This window comes from Penicillium vulpinum (assembly GCF_028829585.1).
Source record: "Penicillium vulpinum strain IBT 29486 chromosome Unknown utg000002l_segment0_segment0, whole genome shotgun sequence".
NCBI lineage: Eukaryota > Fungi > Ascomycota > Eurotiomycetes > Eurotiales > Aspergillaceae > Penicillium > Penicillium vulpinum.
This window is the reverse complement of record NW_026643242.1, coordinates 4,368,138-4,390,364: the sequence shown is the minus strand read 5'-3', so window position 1 is coordinate 4,390,364 and position 22,227 is coordinate 4,368,138. Positions and strand designations below refer to the sequence as shown.

The following is a 22,227-nucleotide window of genomic DNA, read 5'->3' as shown; positions in this document are numbered from 1 at the left end:
GGGAGCATATTAAGAATATTATTATTGATGATAAAGAGCATTGAGCTTGAATGTGATTATATATATATATTCTACTAAGACCAGTAGGAAAATTAGTGATCAGGGTGGAAACTAAATTCGGGTCCTAGCCCAGAGAGACCCAAATAAAACTCAGCTTCTCACCCTCTACCACCTACCCTTGCGAACGGTACAAAGCTACTTCGTGTAGTTGGCTGGTTGAGAGAATTTAGACATATTATTATTGAGGCTGAGAACCTTACGGAGTATGAATAGGGAAGCCGACTACGTTGTACGCCGTGAGGAAAATCCCCGAGATCGGCCCGAGAGACACTACATTTATTGCACTAAATAAACCAGGAGTTACTTTCGCAAGTTGCCCATGTTATTCAATTCTGAAAAGAAATCTTAATATCGCATAGGTATCCCGATATGGACAGTAGTGCGAGTACTGCGATTTTTACTTGGAATACAACTTGGCACCCGAAAAACTCGAACTCATAACAAATATCGCGATAACTGCCACTCGCAGTCATTACCTATATAAGCAATTGTGAAGACTGACTTCGCACAGGTTTCTAAAATAGGAAATGCTACAGGCCTGAGAGTGGCTTAGACTGCACGCTAAACCTAAATCAGATCAAATATCAGATCCACTCAAGGCTTAGCGATTTCTCGTACTTCGAAGAGCTCACTGAGATAGGTATGGAGTACGGAATATAACGTACGGGGCAGATGGTATAAAGATGGTTAGTCCCTAGAATTTGTATTGGAAGCATCCTAATTCATTTGTATATCCCTTTGACCTGGTGTTTCTGATCTACAAGAAAATCAAGAAACGCAACGAGCGGAAACGCCTATATTCTGCAGCGTCAAATATACCAGAAAATGGAATTGAACTAGACGCAACAGGAAATATTCCACAGCCTGATGAGCGAAAGAAAAAGAAGACACTCACCTCCGAACAAGCTGCAGAGAAACGACGAAAAATTGTCTACCGATGGAAGATCATCCTGGGATTATTCAGTCCATACTGTCTCCAAGCCCTGGATACAACGATCATAGCCTCAGCTCTACCCTTTATCGCAGAAGATTTCAGTACGTTTCAAACCACAACTCCCAATGACATTGAATTCCAACTCATCACTCCACAGATCAAATCAAACAACTAAACTGGATCATCTCCGTCTTCAACCTCACATCCGCCGCCTTCCTCTTCTTCTGGGCCCAACTAACCGACCTCTTCGGCCGCCACATCGTCCTCCAATCCGCAATATTCATAATGATGATCGGCTCCGCAATCTGCACAGGCTCCCCAACATCGGCATTCAGCGTCCTCCTTGTCGGTCGCGCCCTCCAAGGCGTCGGTGCCGCAGGCGTAAACATTTCCATCCGTACAATCCTCGCAGACCGCGTCTCCCTCTCGGAATACGCGGTCAACTGGACCATCTTCGCCCTCATCTCTGGTATCGGGTTTAGCATTGGCCCCATCATCGGCGGGTATCTGACGCAGGCTTCATGGCGCTGGTGTTTTGCGATCAACCTGCCCATTGCTGTTGTAGCAATGGTTGTCGTGGCTCTTGTTCTGAGGACTGAGCTACAGGGTCCGCAGCCTGTCCCTGAACTCGAAGAGAGAGGTATCTCGACTCAGTCTGGACGGTTCTTCGCGAGAATCTCGACTATCGACTACGGTGGTCAGATGCTCTTCCTTTGGGGATTTGGTCTTCTTATTCTTGCTTTGACATGGGCCGGCGGTACCTATTCCTGGAAATCAGCCGCTGTTCTAGCGCCGATGGTTATCGGCGGGATTCTAGTCATTGCTTGGGTCGTCTATGAGCGCTGTATGTTGCCTGGCTCAGTGATGGCACGGGCTCTTCCGCATCAGAAGGCAATGATGTCGTGGGAATTACTGAGACAGCGCGATATCGGCTTACTCTTTTTAATCAATTTCTCGGTCGGGATATGCATGTTTGCTGTTATGTACTTCATGGATATATACTTTACGCTTGTGGAAGGGAGGAGCTCTAGTGATGCCGGTGTCGCACTGCTATTTTTCCTTCCCGGTTTAGCCGGTATGTAAATTCTACCTATTTACTATATGGAACGAATATTTACTAACTTAATCAGCCGGACTTTACATGGCGATGTTCTCATTAAACGTCTGGCCCCGCCAAACCTTCCCTGCTCTTTTCCTGGGCAGCGTAACGTCGGCAGTAGGGATGACCGTGCTGGCGTGGGGAGTCCAGGCGGGAGAAACAAGTGTCATCTATGGCATGATGGCGCTAGTTGGACACGGAGTCGGGATGCGAATGAACCCGGCGTCTATGCACGGGCTGGCGTATTTCCCTGCAATGACGGCACAGATCTCGTGTCTTGCTGTATTTGCTGTTCCGTTTGGAGGTCTGCTGGGGTTGACTATTATGTCAACGGTGTTTACGAATAAGAGTGGGGCTGGGGAGGACGATGCTAAGGGTGGTATTATGTGGGCTTTCATTGCTATGATGCCGTTTATGTGGCTGTCTGTTTTGCTTACTACGTTCCTTGGGAATGTGTGGATTTTGAAGGAGGGTGGTCATGAGGTTGTTAATAGGTCTTATCTTTGGAGTTTGATATTCAGGAAAGATAATGTGAGGGAGCGGAGGGATCGTGGGGAGGTGGGGGATTCTGGGACTGGGGATGCTGGGGTGACTGTTTAGAGAGACCATAGATATCCGTGGACAGGAGTTGTTACTTTACTTATAGACTGATAAAAGAGCAACAATATCTAGTTGCTTTAAAATGAGGATTGGAGATATAAAATTCATTCCAAGAATAATACATATGTAGTATCGCTTTTGGGTAGGTGATTCCATAGCGTGTTGAAATTGTTAAAATTGGACCGTTTCTCATTGATATTCTAGCCACGGTCAAAAAAGTGACTCAGTTGATAATCTCAACTCGCGCTTTCATAGACCCAAACTCAATTCAGATTAGCATAAATATTTACATAGTAAACTCAAGCAAGTTTCCGCCAAAATCCCGAGCGAAGAACCGCGTGGGATATTCTTTCCCTTGAGTTCCTGTAGCGGCAATCAGCAAATAGTCATACACAATATCAAAGGGATCTTACCAGAGTTGACTTCGCCGGGTCTATCAGCAGCCATTGGAGCTGCAGGACCACCACGTACATGGTGATCATAGATGCTTGCTTTAATCTCCTCTAGCTCCTCACGGGAAGGCAGCTTGAAGCATGGGTGCCGGGTAGCTTGGGGATCAGTCGCGCCGACGGTAATATGCACTTGCTGTCCACTGGAACCGATATTAAACCTGTTGATAATGTTAAAAATGCTTATCGTTGTGAGAAATACTAGCTTGATTGAATACCATAAGATGGTCCCCTTCTGGAGCTCCGGTACCGGGGCTGAGGTAAGTCCGAGAGTTGTCCCGTAGAACTCCTCGGCTTGTTCTAATGTACCCTGAGGGATTGTGAGGTTGATGTGGGCGATTCCGGAAATCATGATGTATGTTGTAAAATAGAGGATATGTATGTGTGATTGTATTGAGAAAGATGAGTGGGTATATATGGATGGGTTCAAGCCGGGAATCAGTTTCCGTGTCGGATGCGAGATGAGTCAAAGAACAGATAGTATGTCGACGGTTACTAAACGTGGAGGTTTGGTATCTTATATAGTGAATATCCAGCAAATTGCTGGAAAAGTATCCGGGTGATTTCCTGATTATCTTGTAGGTCCAATGTTGCCCCTCTTCAGAGGGGAGGCTAAGCTAGGGTCGGCTTTAGCCGATGTCGGGGAGTCCAGCTTCAATCCCCGATCTATTTATTCGAAATGGGCGTAGTACTAGCCATGTCATTGTGTTTGCTATTAAACTTGAAAATTTCACAGGCTATTCTCGTCTAGGAGATATCGCCAGGATTGCTTGTGTGCACAGGCTGTGTCACAGACACGGCATGCCGGAGTGTAGAGCAATGCAATAGAACCAGATGTTTACTTAGCCCAAGGCGATATCTCTGAAACTTCTACTTCTTCCTGCCTTTAACAATCTGGATCATGCAGGGACCTACAATATGGAGATTTAATCGCTGGAGCTAGGAAGCTACCCCGAAGTCTTCGCGTGAGACTTAAAAAGAGCCGTCGTGCAAAGTCAGCCAAGGATGAAATGCGAATTCCGCAGAAAATCAAGTATCGATTTGCAGAATTTGAGATCAAATATGTGTAATAATGACAAGTTGGAAAATATGAATAAGTAGATATGCTGTTGTGGCAGTCGGTCGGCCTTCTTACGTGCGACTACTGAGTAAGACATTGGCAATGCCATTTCGATAGAATATTATCATTGAATGCCTCATGGAACTCATAGGGGGCCATTTCTAGCAAAATAGTCCTCTATGATCATCTCCGCCGCCTTTTCGGCAATCGCATATACGGTAGCTTGGATGTGTGCTCCAACCTGCAATGGCATGATGCTAGCATCTACAACCCGTAGACCATGAACCCCGTGCACCTGCAGCATATCATTCACAACCCCGCCATTGACCCCATCTGCTTCACCCATAGCGCAGGTTCCAACTGCTGTATATATCTTTAGTAATTTGCTAAATGAATCTTGGAGGGAGAACATACGATGCCAATCGGTAACAGTATAATTTGAGACAAAGTCTTCGTATACTTTCTCCTCGGACTCTGTCCCCTTGGCAGGAGGAGGAAATACTCGACCATTAATGAGTTTGGCCAAAGGCTCGGTTTGGCAGATTTGATTTCCCCATCTGAGTGCTTTGGCCATAACCTTCTTATCAATCTCCCCAGGTCCTAGGAAATACCGCGGATCAATCACGGGTTTGTCATCAATAGTGGTCTTCTCATAATTGTTTCCGCTCATAGGGGGGATATGTATAGACCCGCGCGAGAAAGGGTATTGCAGCATTTGCAGCATTGTGGCGTATTTTTTCCCTGGCTCAGAGACAAAATACGGGCTCCAGTTACCCAGATCGAAAAGATACTCGACTTGACCGCGCGCTTGATCGGACTCGAATTGACTGGCTAGAAGAGCGTCATGTGGGCGTCCTGTATTTCGTGCGACTTCCTTAGCCTGGGTGTGTAGTTCGTCGCATTCCTCAGGTGATAGAATCTTCGAAAGTGGACAATACGCCACCGAACAGGGCATCACAGTCCAAGGCCCCGTCTGAGATGCGTAATAGGCATGGTCTGCAGCATCGCGCTGAATGGGGTCTTGGAGAATGTCATCGCGGGTCGGAATCGTGGAGGGTACTTCGAAGATGGTGGCAGTCACTTATAACCATCAGCCAATGTCACAAGAAGCACTGTTTATATTTCATACTCATATGCTCCTGTAGATTCTCTCCTACGTTGGGGCTGTGGACTTTCGTCTCAATTCCAGCAGCTTCCAACACGTCCTGATTGCCAATGCCGGATAACTCTAGAAGTTGTGGTGATTGAACGCTACCGGCACAGATGATTATCTCTTCGTATGCTTTGATATTTGCTTCCAGTCCGTTCCATCGTACTCGAGCCCCTGTTGCGTACCAATCATCATATTCAGATTCAAATATAATTTCCATAGCAGTTGCTTCAGTCAGTATATGCAAGTTTGGGCGTTTCGCAATGGGTTGGTAGTATGCAGAGGCCGAGTAGCTGCGTTCCTGGCTATCTGGATCAATTGTACAGACCATATTCCAGACGCCTGTATTATCGCCTGCGAGACTATCGCGCGTGGATGGAACCCCCAGACTATTGAGTGTCTCATGCCAATATTGGTGTGTGGGGCCATACTGCTTGGCATGACTTGTATGTAGAGGGCCGTTCGTTCCATTAGCATGGGGATCATAGGAAGACTGATAATGTTTCTGATGAGCAGCACTTGGCGGGTGGAAATTCTCGCTGCGGCGGAAAAAAGGCCTGCAAATAATTTAGTATCTCACAGATCAGCAGGTGAAACCAATATAGAGCCCGAATCATAGAATGCTGGTCGCTCATACAGTAGATCTTGCCATCCCCATCTCTCATTCCCCAGTTCCGCCCAAGCATCGTAGTCTTTGCGATGGCCCCGATTCCAGGCCATAAGATTGAGCGCACTTGTGCCACCTAATATACGACCTCGCGGCCATGGCAGTGATCTCCCTCCTAGGCCTGGCTGTGGAGTAGTTCTGAATTTCCAATCGTATTTCGAACCGATGGTTTCACCATACCGGCCGGGAACATTGATCGCGCCATTACCATCTATGTTTAAGACAGACGGGCCGGCTTCGATCACTCCAACACGGAATTCAGGGTCCTCGGTGAGACGTGCAGCAACGGCTAAGCCTGCGGTACCTCCGCCTATAATTAAGTAGTCGAGATCGAGGGCAGCGAACTGTTGGAGGGTCTCGTTACCCATGATCGAAGAGCGGGGATATGAGGAGAAAGTCAAAATCAATCGCGTAATTGGGCTGCTTTGCGCTCAGTCTGTGCCAAGCAACGGGGCATTTCTGAATCTATGCAGGGTTGTCGCTTGTACTTCCTTGGACTTGCGGGGTATAGCAAAAACCCAACTTTTGTCAACCTCCCATATTATGTATCATACGATAATGGCCAGCACCTTTGGAGAGGAGACATATTATTTTGTTGAGATGTCGTCGACGCCACAGCGCTAGTCGGTGGCTGAGGGCCGCTGACATGCCCGTCACAGCCCGATTATACGAAACGTGCAGGTTGAGGCGAGAAATTTATTTCCCATACCACTGCCCCGATCGGACTTCAAATCTGTTCGGCAGTTACCAGGACAAAATTCCGAGGTAGCTTTCATCAAAGACAGCCCCAAATCCTTTGCGCTTTGCTTGTAACACGTGCGATGATTTGGAGGGTTGTACTGTTACATTTCCTCTCCATATCCACAACATGCGCGATTGTACTCCAAATAAGAGAAGAACCGGGTGCAAACCCAACAGCAGTCATTCATGTCGACACTAGTCTTCCAGCCTCCGATACCCCGATAGCTACAACATCGAATTCTGACGAGACAAGTTCCTCATCCGATGCGGCTCCCTCACCTAGCACGGAAGCATCTGAGAGCGGATTCCCAGTCTATCTAGTTGTCACATCCGAACCCCCTGATGTCCTTGGCATCGGAAATGTGAGCGGGTTTTATGGACCAGGAAGTTGGGCAGCATGGTTCATCTCAATCGTGGCTTCATGGGGACGGCTCATACGAGCCTCAGAAGAGAGATTTGATCCAAATACGTGGTTATTTCTGCTTGGCACCAACTGGGCTGCAGTTGGTCTTTTTCGTGGAATCCGCATGGCTCAAAGCATCCCGCTTGACTCCTTGACCTACGATGCAGATTTGGGCAGCTTGAAAGGCTCCATTGGGGCGGCATTTACTGTTACTTTTTGGGGAAGTTTTCATAGCTCGCTGCAGTATCTCCTTACAATTATGTTATTTGATACCCTAGAGCCTCGACGATATCGGTTGTGGACACTCTTGCTCGGAATGATATTGCCCTCCCTCGCGCTCATGCACTCAGCTGCTCCTATCAGAACGATGAACGTGCCCGCGCTATACTGGCAAGCAATAAACAGCGGGGCCTACGACCTTAATTTGATTGTTGCTGCTGGCACTCCATATTTTATCATGCCATTCTCTGTATGGCTGCTCTGGTATTTGGAGATATCATTGTTACCAAGCGTGTTCTCTGAAACACTGAAACAGGCATTCAACAAAGTGATAACATCGAGAATGGTGGTAAAAGTGCTGCGTCTTTTTGCCTTTGTATCATTCTTTGTGGTGCCGATCTCGATCATCATGATCAATGTTACAGACGATCCAAGATGGTGGATTGGACTATTACCAATAGCTCCGCTTTATCTTTATTTTCTCTTGCTTGCATTTCCATTGTTTTGGATTGTTTTGGCTGGATGTGCGAGTGCTTGGTATGCTTTTGTTGCTTATGTGACTCGCAGTGTCAAGGCATCACAGTCATGTTTCTTCATGCCATGTGCTCCCCAGTCGATTAACGAAGAGGATCAACTGTTTGCTTTATTTGCTGGTCTCTTGGTTTTTATTGGATGGGAAATTATTCCAATTATTGTGAAAGAATTCCGAAAACGCTATAGAGACCGGCGAGAGTTTGTTCGGGATATGGAAGAGCGAATGAGGGACCTTGAAATGAGGCGGGCATTGCAGCGGAGGTTCGGTTGGGAAGGATCCAGTACTTGGAGCAATTGGGGGCGAGCAGATTGAGAGCTGGTACATCAAAAGAATTTAAGCTTAAATTTAGGGCGCTCAACTTCCCAGGCTATTTGTTTTGCCAATCCAAGGATTTAGAAACGGCTACGTCATCGCATATACAGTGGAGCACGACAAAATATTGTGAACCCCCCACCTCTCTAATTTACTTCCTGCAACAATCTTGTATTGAATATATTTGCGAATATGACCGCCGTCTCACCCATGGTGGACCCTCTCACTGTGCTGCCCCCAGAGATTGTCCTGCAAATCTTGCACTTCACCCCCGTCTCCGCGCTTGCGTCCCTGACCGCGGCCTCTAAGGCTTGGCACCAATTTATCGACGTCACCCACCAAGAAGCAATTTACACATCTGAAGCAAAAACTGCTCAACCGCTTGGAGGTAGCCGAGATTTTTCATTCCTCTCCGATGCTCACAGCTTTTCAAAAATATTCGAAGGCACGAAATCATGGAAAGACCTGTGTAAGCGCCAGACACTACTGGCCCAAAATTGGGCCAAACCACATCCAGTTAGCCAGGAATCGGTACTACAAATCGGCAATAATCCTGTCTGGCGATTCCGTGCCGACTTCAAGCGCCGATTTTTTATTTCCACTTCACATGCCGGCGGGTTGAACGTCACTGATATGGACACGGGCCGTATCCTCTGGCAACTCCCGCCGGCGCTGGAAACCGATGGAGATGGAGTTCGCAAACATGCACACTTGGAATATCAGGATGGAATGGCCGTGTTTGATAGTGAAGGAGATTCGCTAGAGGTTTGGGAGGCAGACCATGAAGGTGCAAAGCGTGGAGAGTTCCGGCGCATCGCTACTTTAACCCATGATTGCCAGACAAGAGGGTTCCAATTGTCCTACTGGACTCTCTGTGTTGTTTCAAACGAGGGTCGTGGTTTTGTGTACGATATGACACAGCGACCTCCCAAGTTAACCACACAATTGAAGATCGAGGAAGGTGGCATTGGCCATCTGGATCAAAGCTCCGACATTGTGATCTATTCGATGGGAGCAAAAGGCTATTTTGCCTACAGCAAGGAGTCTGGCGCGTTTTTAGGCACGTTGAAGCCGGCGAAGTCCACAGAGAAATATCACATCCTCCCTCCCAAACCCGCATCTGGTTCCACAACTGCAGCACTAGCAGGTGCTGCGCGACTTGGCCCAGAATCTCACTCACTGCCACTCGGAGCCGTGGGAAAAGATCGTTTGGTGCCAATTAAGATCGCCAAAGGTCCATTGTCGCCACCAGGTGACCCAGATCACGTCCGGCATGCGGAGGATGAATGGGGAGCGGGAATGTTGCATGATGATCTTTTCGTGGGCTTCTCTCGCGCTGGCCGTGTTTTTATATGCCCCGACTTCCGCAAGGCTCTCCATGACGAATCGAGTCTCGCGGCAAACAGCTCCATCCTAGAATGCGAATCAGATGGGTCAAGCTTTGACCTTGGTGGCTGGTTATCAGTCCGAAAGCACCGCGTGATGTTCGAAATTCAAGATCGGATTTATGTTGTCGCCCTTGATGATAACAACAGAGTGCAAAGCGTGGAAAACTCTCCCCGTGCTTCGTACTCGCTGCTCACCAGCTCTGCGCCACAGTTTGCTGTGCCGATCAGTTATATGGCACTGGCTGATGATGCCATTATGACCACTTACACGGTGAGCTCTAACTTTGAGTACACCAAAAAGAAAAAGCAGATAAGCTAACATCAGAACTCGCAGACACTCGGCTGGCGTGACTCCAACATTCCTGGTGGCGTACCTCCACCGCAAGGGAGAGATATTCCTCACGTCTTTCCTACAAAAGTCATCCGCATACTAAGCCTCGCTCCTAGCATCTCTGATAAATCTTCCTCTGCCTCTGGTAACAAGGATGATTCTTCGACAGCGGGTATCGGGGGACTTGGTGGCCCCCGCCCAAATTTGCCAACTGAAGACGCCTGGCGCACACAAGCCGGGTTTCTACAGCTGCTTGGCATGTTTGGCGAAGAGGTAGATATTGAAAGTGACGAGGAAGATGAATGGGAGAGTATCGACGAGGACGAGGAGGAGGAATAGGAGAATGAGCACGAGCAGCTACATGGCCCGAGGGGCACATGTTTGCCATTCACTAGCCGTGTGTTAGCCCCGAATTGAGAGGCCTTACTGGCGTGGAGGATTTGTGTTTTGGTCCCTTGTCATCTCTGACACCAACAATCATGCACTCTTCACAACTAACTTGCTGCAGTCCATCATATCATCGACACGTGTTACTGTCAGGGTACATATATTATAGCATCTTCAAACCTGAGGTCATATAATTGATGAAAGAATTGGTACAATATGATAAATACGATACAGGCGATCAACCCCAAAGCCGCTTCAATCTCAATAGCACAGCCATCGCAAGTCCTTTTGGGGGAATACTGTTTTGATTGGGAGGTCAACAGGCAGTGAAAAGGGTAAATTATATGACACAAATGTAAAGTAGAACTACATATGCTTGTCTTGACCACCGAAACTACCTTCTTTTTCACTCATATGTGATACATAAAGATCTTGGAAGATCTTTTCTAGGATAAGGTTAAGTGGGTCGGTCCATCATAGAACATTATGCTGCGACTACTTTGTATAGGGGTGAAGTATCAGAATTCAAGTCTTAGGTACTACATGTACTTTTACAGCTATCTATATAGTTAGTGGCAATTGGCCTAGAGACATGATTATAAGTCGGGGTATGATTTTTCCAAGACCTAAAGTCCCTAGGAACCATATAGTTCAGGGTTGTTTTCTGATACTACACCTACGTGTCAGGTTAATCAATGAAGGAAGGGTGCATTAAAACTAGAAAAGCAAAGATAGGCAAGAAGGGAGAGAGCAGTGTGGTAGATCCTGTAGAGGATTAAATAGCCTGAGCTAACCCTTCAATGCAAACAAATCCAGTATATGATAGCATGTGACATATCAGATAGCATGCAACAGCATTGTTAGTCACCTGTCTGTACGGAGAACTACCTAACTAGTTAACTAGTTACCGAGGTCCGTACCTAGATACTATATATAGGAATTATGGATGAGGAAAAATCATTTAGACCCAGAAACAAAAAAAGGTATAGTGTATATCATAATGAAATACAGAATAGGCCTGGCTTTCATACGGACCAGGAAGTTCATATGCAGAAGATCCACTCTCATGGTTTACGAGCGTTGGATTTGGCAGCCATGTCTTTTGCTTCATTTATAGGTTTGAATGTGATGGAAAGGGACCATCTAATAATATTTTAACATGGAGAGGAGATCCATTGCTAAACCTACAGCAAAACCAGAACATGCATACACACTGGAGGGTAATTGCATGACCCGGCCTGGTGTCGACGCAGGCGCGGACAACATACGTATATGTTTCCTCCATACAGAAATCCGTTTCATGCTCAATCAAAATCTCTTTGTTCAACTCTTTGGGACCTTGTAAATCTCCCTAACAACCTAATATTACAAAATATCTCTGGTAATAGCTTTACTCTGCCTGACGGCGGATGTAAATAGTAAGATGAGATCCAAAAGGAGCAGCCTCTTTCTTATGTAAATCCCAGAACTCGTGGCAATCATACTCGTTCTCAATCATGTTCAGTACGCGGTGTGAGTTTGGGTTGGATCTAGGGGACCTGATTGTTAAGCAAGATGAAGTAAAGCAGCATCGGAATCAGACTCACCATTCACCGTAGGCTCCCATGTTAACTCGATCCCAAATAAGCATGGCAGGTCGACCAAAGTCTACCGTGATCTCCTTCAACGGGAGAGATGGACAGCAGGAAAAGAGAATGCAATCGTTGTCGATTTGAAGCAAAGCTTGAGGGTCTTCCGAAACTTCGCAGCCATATTGCCCAAGATCCCTGTTGTCGATAGCTGTGTCGCGAGGGTCTTGTGAATAGCAGTTGATATTTTGGTTGGTCTTTTCTTCAAGTGACTCCTTAAGAGATATCATCAATGAATGCTGGATTGCGCTGCGCATGGTGATTTGTGAGCCACCGAGACCAAATTCCATTGATCCAGATGCGCTTCCAATAACTTTCGTGATTTTGTAAGAAGTGACAAGCTTGAGAAGGGACTCAAGCTTTTCCCATTCATATGAATTTTCCAGGTCTCCAGAGCACCTTGCAGGAACTCATCCACAGGCACGGTGTTCTGAACATAGTCGGGTAGGACCGGAAGCTTGGTATCGATCGCCCGCTTGAGCGCAAGATGGTCAATTTGCAACGGGAAGAAAGCCTCTACCAGTGCCATATCCCCATCTTCCACCAGCGACGTGATTTGGTCATAGCAAAGGTACCGGAGCTTCGGCTGCTGCCTGTTGTGATAGTTTGTTAGCTGGGTGTCACGTGCCAGAATAGCCCTGGAAGGGATCAATGACGACTTACATCTCCCATTCCTGTTTGTGTTCCTCTTCAGTGATGACTTGCCCAGTCCTCACTTCATAGAGGATTGTTGATTTACTTAGACCTCTCACAGAAATCAATTGCTTCTGAGTAGTATTTCTTCTCTGGGTATTGTACAGGCGATTGAGCTGATTGGAGATTTTCTCCAGGTCTTTCTTTTTAAAGAAGGGCTTCTGAGAGTCATCATACCACTTCTTGAGAAGTTCCATAGCTTCATCGAAGCTGCATGACCATCCCTTGGCCGGCACTTGTGCCCGGCCCAGGGGTTCCATGCAAAGTGTGTAAGTGATGCATTATTAATGTCGGGGGAGGGCAGAAGATCGACCTTCAAGCGAAGTATGAAGTTAGTAATCAGGCTTCACAATATTTGAGAAATTGAATGAAAACATGCTGTCGCTGAAAGAAGCGTTTCTTTCTGGAGGATACTCACAAGGTAAAAAGTATTTGAACGACAATTGCGAGATACAGGATTCTTCGGTGGAATTGGAAATAAGACAGAGATAGAGAAAAGGGCTGTGGCGCGGACGCGCTGGGATCAAGGCGCGTTTGGGGCGGAGACGGATGCTATTCACTAACAAGCTGAGTCCGAAGATATTGACAACGGTTTTCGAAGTCACAAGCCACGATTCATGAGTATTCATATTCGAGCCCGAGTATATAAACAGGTACTACACTGATATGTACCTACTACAACGCGTCATAGGCGGCTAACATATTGTGAACCCCGTAGAAGTTGTATAGAAATGTTGGTCAGTTTCACGAACGAGCTGTCTTTCATCACATTGTAAGTCTACAGTCCTTTATCTCCCTTTGTTCTTCATGGAATTGGTTGAATAGCTTAGAACAACAGGTGCATTTAGTGTATCAAATTGTATTCCTGCTATCCCATCACTGTGTTCATAGGTCACTTGCAATGAAGAAGACTGAAAGCAAAAGGCTGTGTGTTGTTCATTATATTCTTCCTCTGCAAAACGGTAACAGCCGAGTCATGGGTTTCTTTGTGTGCCTAGATAACTTGCAGTAGAGCATAGGCCCCCGATAGCTCAATGCCCTTATCGCTTTGCATATCAGGTTCATAATACCTTCCAAATGTCTACTCGATCTCGTCTCACAAATTGACCGCCTTCAACCATTTGTTTATCTTCTAGTTGTCTCAACTCGACCGTGTCTCTTCTTTCTTTTTCTTCCATAGTTCTTGATAAGCTTCCATCGGCCAGATACTAGGCCGTCTTGTCAAGAAGAATACAGAACCAAGCGTGCAACGCAGGTAAGTGTCTCGTCGCTCTCTAAGGTAGTATTAAAGGACGATTGCCTTAGGCACCGGCGTGAAAGCCAGGTGTAACCATCGTCTAAGTCTATTTCACCACTAACCTATCCTCCATCAGACGAATATCAATCATCATCAATTACTCGACTGTGACATCTTCAAATCATGAGCACCTTATCTTCGGCCGAGTCGACGGCCAGCTCCGAAACCTTCCATCTCTTTTCCCGTCTTCCTACTGAGTTACGACTCCAAATATGGCGCGAGTCTTTGCCCAACATGGACTCACCAGCATTGGTTCCCTACCAAAGCGGCTGTTGGCGTCCTGTTCCTGTGTCAGAAAGTGATGAAGAAAGTGACTTCCATCAAACGCATGTGGAGGTTGAGTTCCGTCATGATTTGCTTGAGCATATCCGTGTCAAGATACCACTCACCGCCGTGAACCACGAGGCCCGCGGTGCTGCTTTTGAATGGGCTCTCAAGCAGGGCATTGAGGCCCGTTATCATGAGGACAGACAGTGCCTCATCTTCCTACGCCCTTTCGATCCAATGCGCGATGTGATATGGTTTGGTCAAGAGGTCCATGAGGTCTTCGGCAAAGAGTGTTGGGGCCTTCATCAATCGTTGGCTGATCCTCGACAGAACGTTTCTGTTCCCATAAATTTGGGTCAGTTCGCCGTGTCTGAGCTTGCATTCATGGATGATCCATCCATGAATTTTGTTATTGACACATTCCACTCCTTCTGCGCTGACCCTATCATCATGTATGTCATCGTTGGCGAGCACCCGAACTTCGATGTTTTGAATGGAGACCAAACCAAGGTGCAGCCGCGGTGGGAGCTTTGGGATATAAAAAGGGCAAAGGCCCTGGTCTGGAATCCAAGTACTGCCAGATTTGACTGGGGGCCTGGCCGCCAGATCCTTCAAGAGCTCGCCTACCAGCGGATTCTGCAGGTCAGTCAAGTGATCACGGAGCTCATTGGTACACCAATGATTGGTGGCAATGATCACTTTGAGATCCGGCCTGTCTTTTCCTTCAAATTGTGAAGGGCTCCCGCCAATTTGTTTTCAGCGTTGAGCTGATGGGAGGTTACCATCAGTTCATGGAGCTAGGGAGTTAATCTCAAATTTAAGTTCTGATTGATTATCTTTTCACTCTTTTGTGAAGTCAAATTGATAATAATTGTAGCAATTTTCAATTATAAGCAGAAGCACTTAGAAGTACTGGGCACACCACACATTAGACACAGTTAGGTTTGGAAAACCCACGTGATCGTCACCCGGGCGGTTATCGTTATCGTTCACAATTCCTGAGCTTATTACAAAGCCAAAGCCATTACCTAAGGTTGTCTTCAGCTGTTTTTTTTTTTTTTTTCAAAATGTGCCCTTGGAAGTTTGTATATCAACGAGTTTTCCGCCCCCCTCCCTCCTATCCCCGGCCTTCCCCTCAGTCAAGAAATTTTGGCATGAAAACAAAAGAATTCTTGAAGGCAGGCTTTGCTGATGACCAGTCGAGCTTGAACTCTATCAGAGAACTCCATACAATGACCACAAGCTAAAATGATGCTCCACTACTATCCCGTGCTACTGCGATTGCTTTCCTCAACATTGGGATCCTGAAGGTATCGAGTTCAAAGACTAGGGTGATCAGCCGCATGAATAGGAAACCAGCCTCTTCTTCGCTATCAAAATGGTGAAACCTACATGTGCACAGAGAATTCACTCCTCATCAGGCGTAGTCGCGCGACATTCCCTCAGGTGTTGGCAAACCAGGTGGATCATGTCCTGTACCTCTTGGCTTGCCTCATTCCTTGTTCTCACGCGGTGATGTGCTCCCACATTGATAGTATTGTGTCTGCCTCTTGCGGCTGTGTATTTTCAACTCGACCATTGTTCAATGTGCTCTAAGAGGGGCTGTACGTGCTCCTCTGATATTGTTCCAAGGCGACTAGTATGCCCTTCATGGCCCCCGAGCCCTTCCGTGTACCACGCCGTATAGACTACCCTTGCTGCCAGTACATCGGTTGCTAGTAAGAGGAGTCCTAGTACTAGAAGCGACAAAATAATTGTGAATCGCCATCGACATGCATGCAAACAACATGGGTGTGATTGTCCTGTCGCAAATGAGATCAGTACAAGAGACTCTAGTCATGTGCTTGTTGAACTATAGTCTTGATCTTTTGAGGATGAAATTCGGTACATGATTGAGCTTACATTGCCGGCTTTGTTGGGCTGGTTCACGTTGATGTGCTCTGTAGTAATGTTGTTGAAGGTTTTTTGAACAGTCTATGATTCTCTGAAAGGCAAACCGAATGGTGATTCTTGCGCGGAATATACTATGATTATATGTCCCATGCCATATTGTTCTTTGACACGTTGAAATAGTATAAATGATAGATCCAGAATCCCCCAGACCTCATTCATGTTGCACTATTACGTTAATATCTCGCTATTTCTTGCTCTCCATGTGCTTTAGGCTTGCTAGACTAGATCTGTCAACTCTTAATCCACCCGATGCAAGATCCAAGGTCACCTGAGATGTTCAAAAGGGACTCAAGATTACACAAAGGCTGGAGGAACTTACTCAGCAGGAGAGACGTTGAGTAATTGAGGTTGTAACCAGAAACGCTAGAGTGGGTTTCGTAGCTTAAATATATGGTCCGGCGGAGATGTGTAGGGTATCATCTCGTCTCCCAGGATATAATGATCACGTTCTGTTTGGTTCGATGTTAACCTTGTGTTGCATTGAGACCCTTTTTGGTATCACATATGAGCGGGTCATATGGGGGTATTGAGTTGGTACTACTCGGCATTTAAAGCTGTACTGGATCTCCAACCTTAACATACGTATAATCCTAACCCCATATGTCAAAATCTTCATACTTTGTCTTTCCCTCCCAGGGAGTAATTGATCAAGAATCGTTATTTCTGCTGCAAATCTGTGATATTGTGGCCACTAGATCTTGGTGTCAGGATGTGACCTCTGCTGTATATTGGATAAGCAATAACTGTAGACTTGCCCAGTACCCCACGCGACTGTAGAGTCGAACAAACTATGAAGATGGGAGATTCGAGCTTTCCTAAGACGATATGAGGCATGGCAGTTGCGAATGGTAGTTACCAACTTCGAATTTTGGTGAAGGGATGTTAATAAAAAGACGAGCATCACCTCGATATAGTCGATATTATGATGCTGATAGACCAGATTCACGTCAGCCTTGAGATGAGTACATTCTACCTAGCTCTGCCATGTCTACATCAAAATAATTGTGACCCTCGTTCATGAATACTGCTTTTTGAACAGTTCGCGTAATATTTATAATTTTTATAGGGTGTAAATGAAAACAGAACCAAAAGTCGTTCCATCATGGGTATCCTCAACGTCCGTAAACATCAACATCAACATCATTATCAAACAAAACCGATATACCCAGATTACCATAACACGAATCTCAAAACATTATGCCCAGATTATAAATCTTCCAAAAATCAAGCCAGTTGTCGCTCGATATTGCGGGGCCCAGCCATGAGCGACGGCGGAATCGGAGGGACGGGGCCACCATAAACAGGCCCACGGGCTTCTCGGGAGCCAGGGGGAGGAGGTGGAGGTAGAGGACGTCCGTAGCCCGGATGTTGGGGTTGAGGGTGGGCATACTGATGTGGATGCGGTGGTACAGGCGGACCAGGGGAACCTCCTCCAAAAGCCAAACGGCCAAAGTCACCGGGAAGCCGCTGTGCCTGGTAGCGATATTGAGGGGACTGTGGGGAGGAAGGGTCGACGTAACCCATGGAGCGACTCGGGTCGCCGGGGAGGGAGACGACGGAGGCGCCGAGGGTGCGGGCGATGTCGTCGAAGGTGACCTCCATTGGGGATATGTAGGTTGTGTTGCTTTTTGCGGACCAGGCGAGGACGTGGCCGCATACACGACCGGTGGGGCGGTCGAAGACCCATGCGCCGGAGTCACCAGGGGCTGTCGAATCAGGATAGATTAGCTTCATGAAATGTTTACTCGATACGAGTTGATGATGTCCTAGGAGAATGGTGCTGTATGTTTACCAGCTAAGAAGGGTGACAAATGATGGGTGTGCATAAAAAAACAAAACAAAAGGGTATCTAATTAAGGATCATATAGACATAAACATGGATCTCTGCTGAAGTGCACCTCTTACCTCCGAAATTTCCATTGACGCAAAAGCTGGTTGAGAATGAATGACGTCCATGAAGTTTGACCAATGTCATAGCCTTGGATATCTGCCCCGTTTGCAGTCCGCTTGTGCGGCCGCAGCAATGAACTTGCAAACCACCTAGATCCTCCATCCGGGCTACCTGATTCAAAAATATAGGTTGTGGCGGGATAGGGCGTCCCGGGCGAGCGTTACTGGACCTGGTAGTATCGAGAATGATGTTGCGAGGGTCCATGCGAGCATCATCGACTTTAATGAGCGCCCAGTCAATCTCATGTTTCAGGCCCTTTCGGGTCCAGCGCCGTACTCCAGATGATGCGTGGACGTAACCTAGGGAGTGAGAGGCTAGGTGCTCGTCATCGCGATCTTCTGGAGAAGGAAAGAAGTCTTCGTGTACATCGTCAATGGCTGGTTGAGTAACAAGCAGACGAGGTTCTTCCCCTGGTTCAATACCAGCAGTATCGCCGATGGACGCGGTGTCACCGTCATCGTCATCAGGACCGAGGGAGTCATCATCTGATGAATCATCATCTGAAAGCCAGAACTCATCATAGCCGGATTCAAGGCCCTCTGTTGCATCGTCACCGTCCTCCAGATCAGAAATTTCGAAATTGAAGTTCACATCAGTCGAGTCATCTTCTGGATAGTCGTAACTGAATCCAGGATGTTGGGTATTTGATGTATCACGGGGCCAGTTCCCCGCCGATCTGGAAGGGGCGTCTTGATTTGTGTCTCCAGGGCTGCTGTCTTGACCCTCATCTTCACTGGGAGCTTCTAACATATGATGAACTGTCAGGCCATACGGCAAGCCATCGACGAAGACGGCACCACCATATGAGACGGGCGGTAGGTGCTCTTCGTTCTGAAAAGCACCGATAGACGCTCCGCACAGAGGTCGCTGCTGGTGACATGGATTGAGCTCTCGTTGGCGAAATGGTGTATCGTTAGATACATTGGGACGAGTCTTAGCTGGCCTCCGGCGCCTGTTCCGAGGAACTTTGGACCGTTCGATATCGCCACGGAGGACAATCAAATCCCAGTCATCCCGGCCAAGAGCGAAGTGCTTCTTGAGGGCCATTCGAACTTTCTTCACACTGGCACATGTAACACAAATCGTCGTTTTGGCACTTTCAGACGACTCGCCAGTCATGATAAGGTTTACTCCACACGACTCCGAAGACTCCCTCAGTATCTTCTGAAGAAGGCGACTCACTCGAGGCATTATGTGGAAATTCCACTCTTGTAGGTGCTCGTCCGGTATTTCCAAGTTCGGTAGTCTCTTGACTGTACGTTTCTTCTGTGCCTTTTCAACAAAGGATTTGTCTTCATTCACGACGCCCCATGCATCGGCAGGAATCGTAGGAAGCTTCTTATCATAATTAGACATCTCGCGCTTTGATGCTTTATATGCGTTGACTTTGTCCTGGATGGTGACGGGCTCGGGGGTGGGGACAAGAGCCAGTGGGAGGCAGTCATCCAATTCTTCTGCTGAGGGTGCCGAGAAGATATCAATCCGGCAACACGACCACAGAATCTTGCAGATTGTGTACGTGAAATTCATTGAAAAAGAGAAAGTACCATCAGGGTCTGACAAGTCAAGCACCGGGTAGTGGTAAATTTGGGGAACACGAAGACCGAGGTCGGTCATCGGTTGTGGCGATAAATGGAAGTTGGGGGCATCAAGACACAACTGGACGGCTTGAAGATAAGCACCACCGCATTTTGGGCCAAGTTTCTTCACATAGAGATCTTCCACTCGATGCTTGAACCATGATCGGTCATACTTCATCTTCCAAAGTCGCCCAACTGGTGCCCACAGGCCTATCTCCAATAAAATGAGGCCTAGCGAGTAAAGATCATAGGCCCATGCACCATCATCATCAACGTTTCTCTTATCCTCTGGGTGACGATACATTGCCGAAGACAACGGCTCAGGGGTTGGTCCATCCCCAGAGAACCGTGCCGGAGAAGTGAGATAAGGGCGGCGAATATCAGGCGCAAGACCGCTTTCATCATCACTTGCATCACTTCGACCAGGGAAGAAGATAACGTTGCTGCTGTTGATGTTTCCATGAACGGCATTTTGACTTCTTAAGTGGAGAGCGGACATTAAGAGATCGTAAGCTAATCGAAAGCGAGTGTCGAGGTTCGGAACTCGATTCTCCCGGTACTCCTCTGCTGAAGGAAGAAGAGCGACCAATGGCTTAGGCTTTAACTCCTTCAACAAGTCACTTGGATTCTGTAGGAATGGGAAGTAGTCGACCGGCATCTGATAAAGGAATGCATAGCGAGAATTCGAGTTATCAATGCAGTAGCCCAAAAAACGCATCAACCCTAGGTGAGAGATCCTGGCACTCTGTAGCAACTGATCAAGAGACTTCTGGAGCTTTTCCAGTCGAGCACTCTTATTATCCATCTTTGATTCTGCCAATAATGGTATAAACTCAACAAGAACAGAGACATGGGAGTCCTTTATGGAGGCAAGAAGATGCGAGGCGGATGACTTCAGGCGTCCAATGGCACGTGAATTGGAAGATGCCGCAACAGGTTCATATGGAGGAGGGCTATTATCATGGGCCGCTCCATATAATTGTAGAGCTGAGCGATCAATGAGAAGGTGGTTCAATGGCAGGAAAGGATTAAGGGCGTCACGGTGTGCGGTCGTGGGCGAGTAGGTGAATGAATCAAACATTTGCTTCGGACTTTGTACTTTCTCCTTGGAATCGGAGAATGAGCCGTGTGATGAATCGTAAGGTGAGGTGGGGTTAGCGCGTGGACGGCGCGCGCTGTTCCTGCTGGATGACATGCTGGAAGCCATTGTCCGCCGGGAGCGCGAGAGATCATAAAGGGTATCAATACAACCGGTAAGGTCTTTCAAGATATCGTTTGAGCGAGTTATATCTTCCTCTGTCCATTGCGTCTTAACAGGTCTACTAGCAAGGCTGTCCTTCGATGGTATATCGACTTTCCGTTCCTTGGAGGGAAGCATGGGCGCATCCAGATGCTGGACTTGTTCAGCATCATTGAGGAGTTCTTGGATCGAAGACATGACACTCTCAACCACATCGCTGAAGCCTGCAGCAGTCAAGGATTCATCGATGTCATTGGGCTGCGCAGCGCTTGCATCGCTCCAATCTAAACCCCATGCTAGCAAGCGGTCTCTCTGTTTCTGGAAATTGCCGTGGAGGGCAACGAGCTCAGGATCGTCGAGTGCCTTTGAGGCTGTCGTAACACTCTCGCAGGAGGTTTTCGTGTCGGTATATAATTTCGTGAGGCGCCGCTGGAGAAATCCGCCTCCTCCTCCATGCCGGAGGACTGACATCTTGGCGATAATGGAGGGGATTGATAAGAACAGATACAGTATCGAGCATTAGAGACAAGGTACTGCAATGGGAACGTTCAAGAACGCATAGTCGCTGAAAAGCAAAGAATCCATCAGAAAGAAAGGAATCGATGAAGTCTTGCAGAGCAGTTTCAATGGGTGCCTTGAGGGCGATGAAGACCGATAACCACACAGCGGCGCACCGAGGGAATCCTGTTGCCTAACCAATGAGCGATCACAAGGGAGGCCAATAGTGGGGTCACAGCTCAGGCAGCAGGTAATGATGGTTTATATTACGGTATTACCAGTACAATAATTACTTACATCATATGTGCATCTTTGTGCATATAAATCTCATGCCTCACGTATCTACTGCAACATAGTTACATTGTTCATAGGTCTATACAACATAGTCAATATTTGGTCATATGGCTGATAAATTCAACATTATGTATGCAGATACTTAAAGCAGATCTGAACAACTTTCCTTTATTCTCTGGCTTTTCTTGTATTTCTACAGGAATACGGAGTAGTCGGCCTCTTATGCAACATGGTAAAAAAGCCATAAACTGTGCAGGCAGCTTTTCTATATATAACCTTGGACATAGGCCATGAGTACTGTGACGACACTTTTGTAGGTGGGTATCGGATGAGTGTCGCCTAAAATCAAATGTTGTATGTGGGTATACGTCGGATTTTATGTTGTAGACCACCGGACATGGCTTTCTCTTTCCGTTTTAGTGATCACCCCTTGCCGCTTTTTGGAGCATTTACCTCCCGAGGTGGAGGTCCCGAGGTCACTCACTGACCTC

The 22,227-nt window shown here is 47.1% G+C and overlaps 8 protein-coding genes across 8 annotated transcripts; 4 read left to right on the top strand and 4 right to left on the bottom strand.

Annotated features, from left to right (window-relative positions):
- Positions 1 to 265: 265 nt before the first annotated feature.
- On the top strand, positions 266 to 2,693 carry mfs56 (uncharacterized protein; the record flags this gene model as incomplete). Its single annotated transcript, XM_057252375.1, has 4 exons — positions 266 to 289; positions 759 to 1,095; positions 1,152 to 2,069; positions 2,125 to 2,693. 4 exons carry the CDS (start codon positions 266 to 268, stop codon positions 2,691 to 2,693), a joined length of 1,848 nt encoding a protein of 615 aa, XP_057111700.1.
- A 286-nt stretch (positions 2,694 to 2,979) lies between these two features.
- Positions 2,980 to 3,494, bottom strand: N7479_004677 (putative glyoxalase family protein; the record flags this gene model as incomplete). The annotated part of the gene is made up of 3 exons (XM_057252374.1): positions 2,980 to 3,056; positions 3,107 to 3,303; positions 3,361 to 3,494. 3 exons carry the CDS (start codon positions 3,492 to 3,494, stop codon positions 2,980 to 2,982), a joined length of 408 nt encoding a protein of 135 aa, XP_057111699.1.
- Positions 3,495 to 4,347: 853 nt separating this feature from the next.
- Positions 4,348 to 6,387, bottom strand: N7479_004676 (GMC family oxidoreductase; the record flags this gene model as incomplete). The annotated part of the gene is made up of 4 exons (XM_057252373.1): positions 4,348 to 4,565; positions 4,617 to 5,282; positions 5,332 to 5,909; positions 5,990 to 6,387. 4 exons carry the CDS (start codon positions 6,385 to 6,387, stop codon positions 4,348 to 4,350), a joined length of 1,860 nt encoding a protein of 619 aa, XP_057111698.1.
- Positions 6,388 to 6,840: 453 nt separating this feature from the next.
- On the top strand, positions 6,841 to 8,229 carry N7479_004675 (uncharacterized protein; the record flags this gene model as incomplete). Its single annotated transcript, XM_057252372.1, has 1 exon — positions 6,841 to 8,229. One exon carries the CDS (start codon positions 6,841 to 6,843, stop codon positions 8,227 to 8,229), a length of 1,389 nt encoding a protein of 462 aa, XP_057111697.1.
- A 192-nt stretch (positions 8,230 to 8,421) lies between these two features.
- Positions 8,422 to 10,287, top strand: N7479_004674 (F-box protein; the record flags this gene model as incomplete). Its single annotated transcript, XM_057252371.1, has 2 exons — positions 8,422 to 9,888; positions 9,952 to 10,287. The coding sequence occupies 2 exons, from the start codon at positions 8,422 to 8,424 to the stop codon at positions 10,285 to 10,287; spliced, it is 1,803 nt and encodes a 600-aa protein (XP_057111696.1).
- Positions 10,288 to 11,725: 1,438 nt separating this feature from the next.
- Positions 11,726 to 12,916, bottom strand: N7479_004673 (uncharacterized protein; the record flags this gene model as incomplete). The annotated part of the gene is given in 4 exon segments (XM_057252370.1): positions 11,726 to 11,873; positions 11,922 to 12,266; positions 12,278 to 12,556; positions 12,627 to 12,916. The coding sequence occupies 4 exon segments, from the start codon at positions 12,914 to 12,916 to the stop codon at positions 11,726 to 11,728; spliced, it is 1,062 nt and encodes a 353-aa protein (XP_057111695.1).
- Positions 12,917 to 14,076: 1,160 nt separating this feature from the next.
- On the top strand, positions 14,077 to 14,955 carry N7479_004672 (2EXR domain-containing protein; the record flags this gene model as incomplete). The annotated part of the gene is made up of 1 exon (XM_057252369.1): positions 14,077 to 14,955. The coding sequence occupies one exon, from the start codon at positions 14,077 to 14,079 to the stop codon at positions 14,953 to 14,955; it is 879 nt and encodes a 292-aa protein (XP_057111694.1).
- Positions 14,956 to 17,397: 2,442 nt separating this feature from the next.
- On the bottom strand, positions 17,398 to 21,415 carry N7479_004671 (uncharacterized protein; the record flags this gene model as incomplete). Its single annotated transcript, XM_057252368.1, has 2 exons — positions 17,398 to 17,879; positions 18,079 to 21,415. 2 exons carry the CDS (start codon positions 21,413 to 21,415, stop codon positions 17,398 to 17,400), a joined length of 3,819 nt encoding a protein of 1,272 aa, XP_057111693.1.
- Between the last annotated feature and the right edge of the window lie 812 nt (positions 21,416 to 22,227).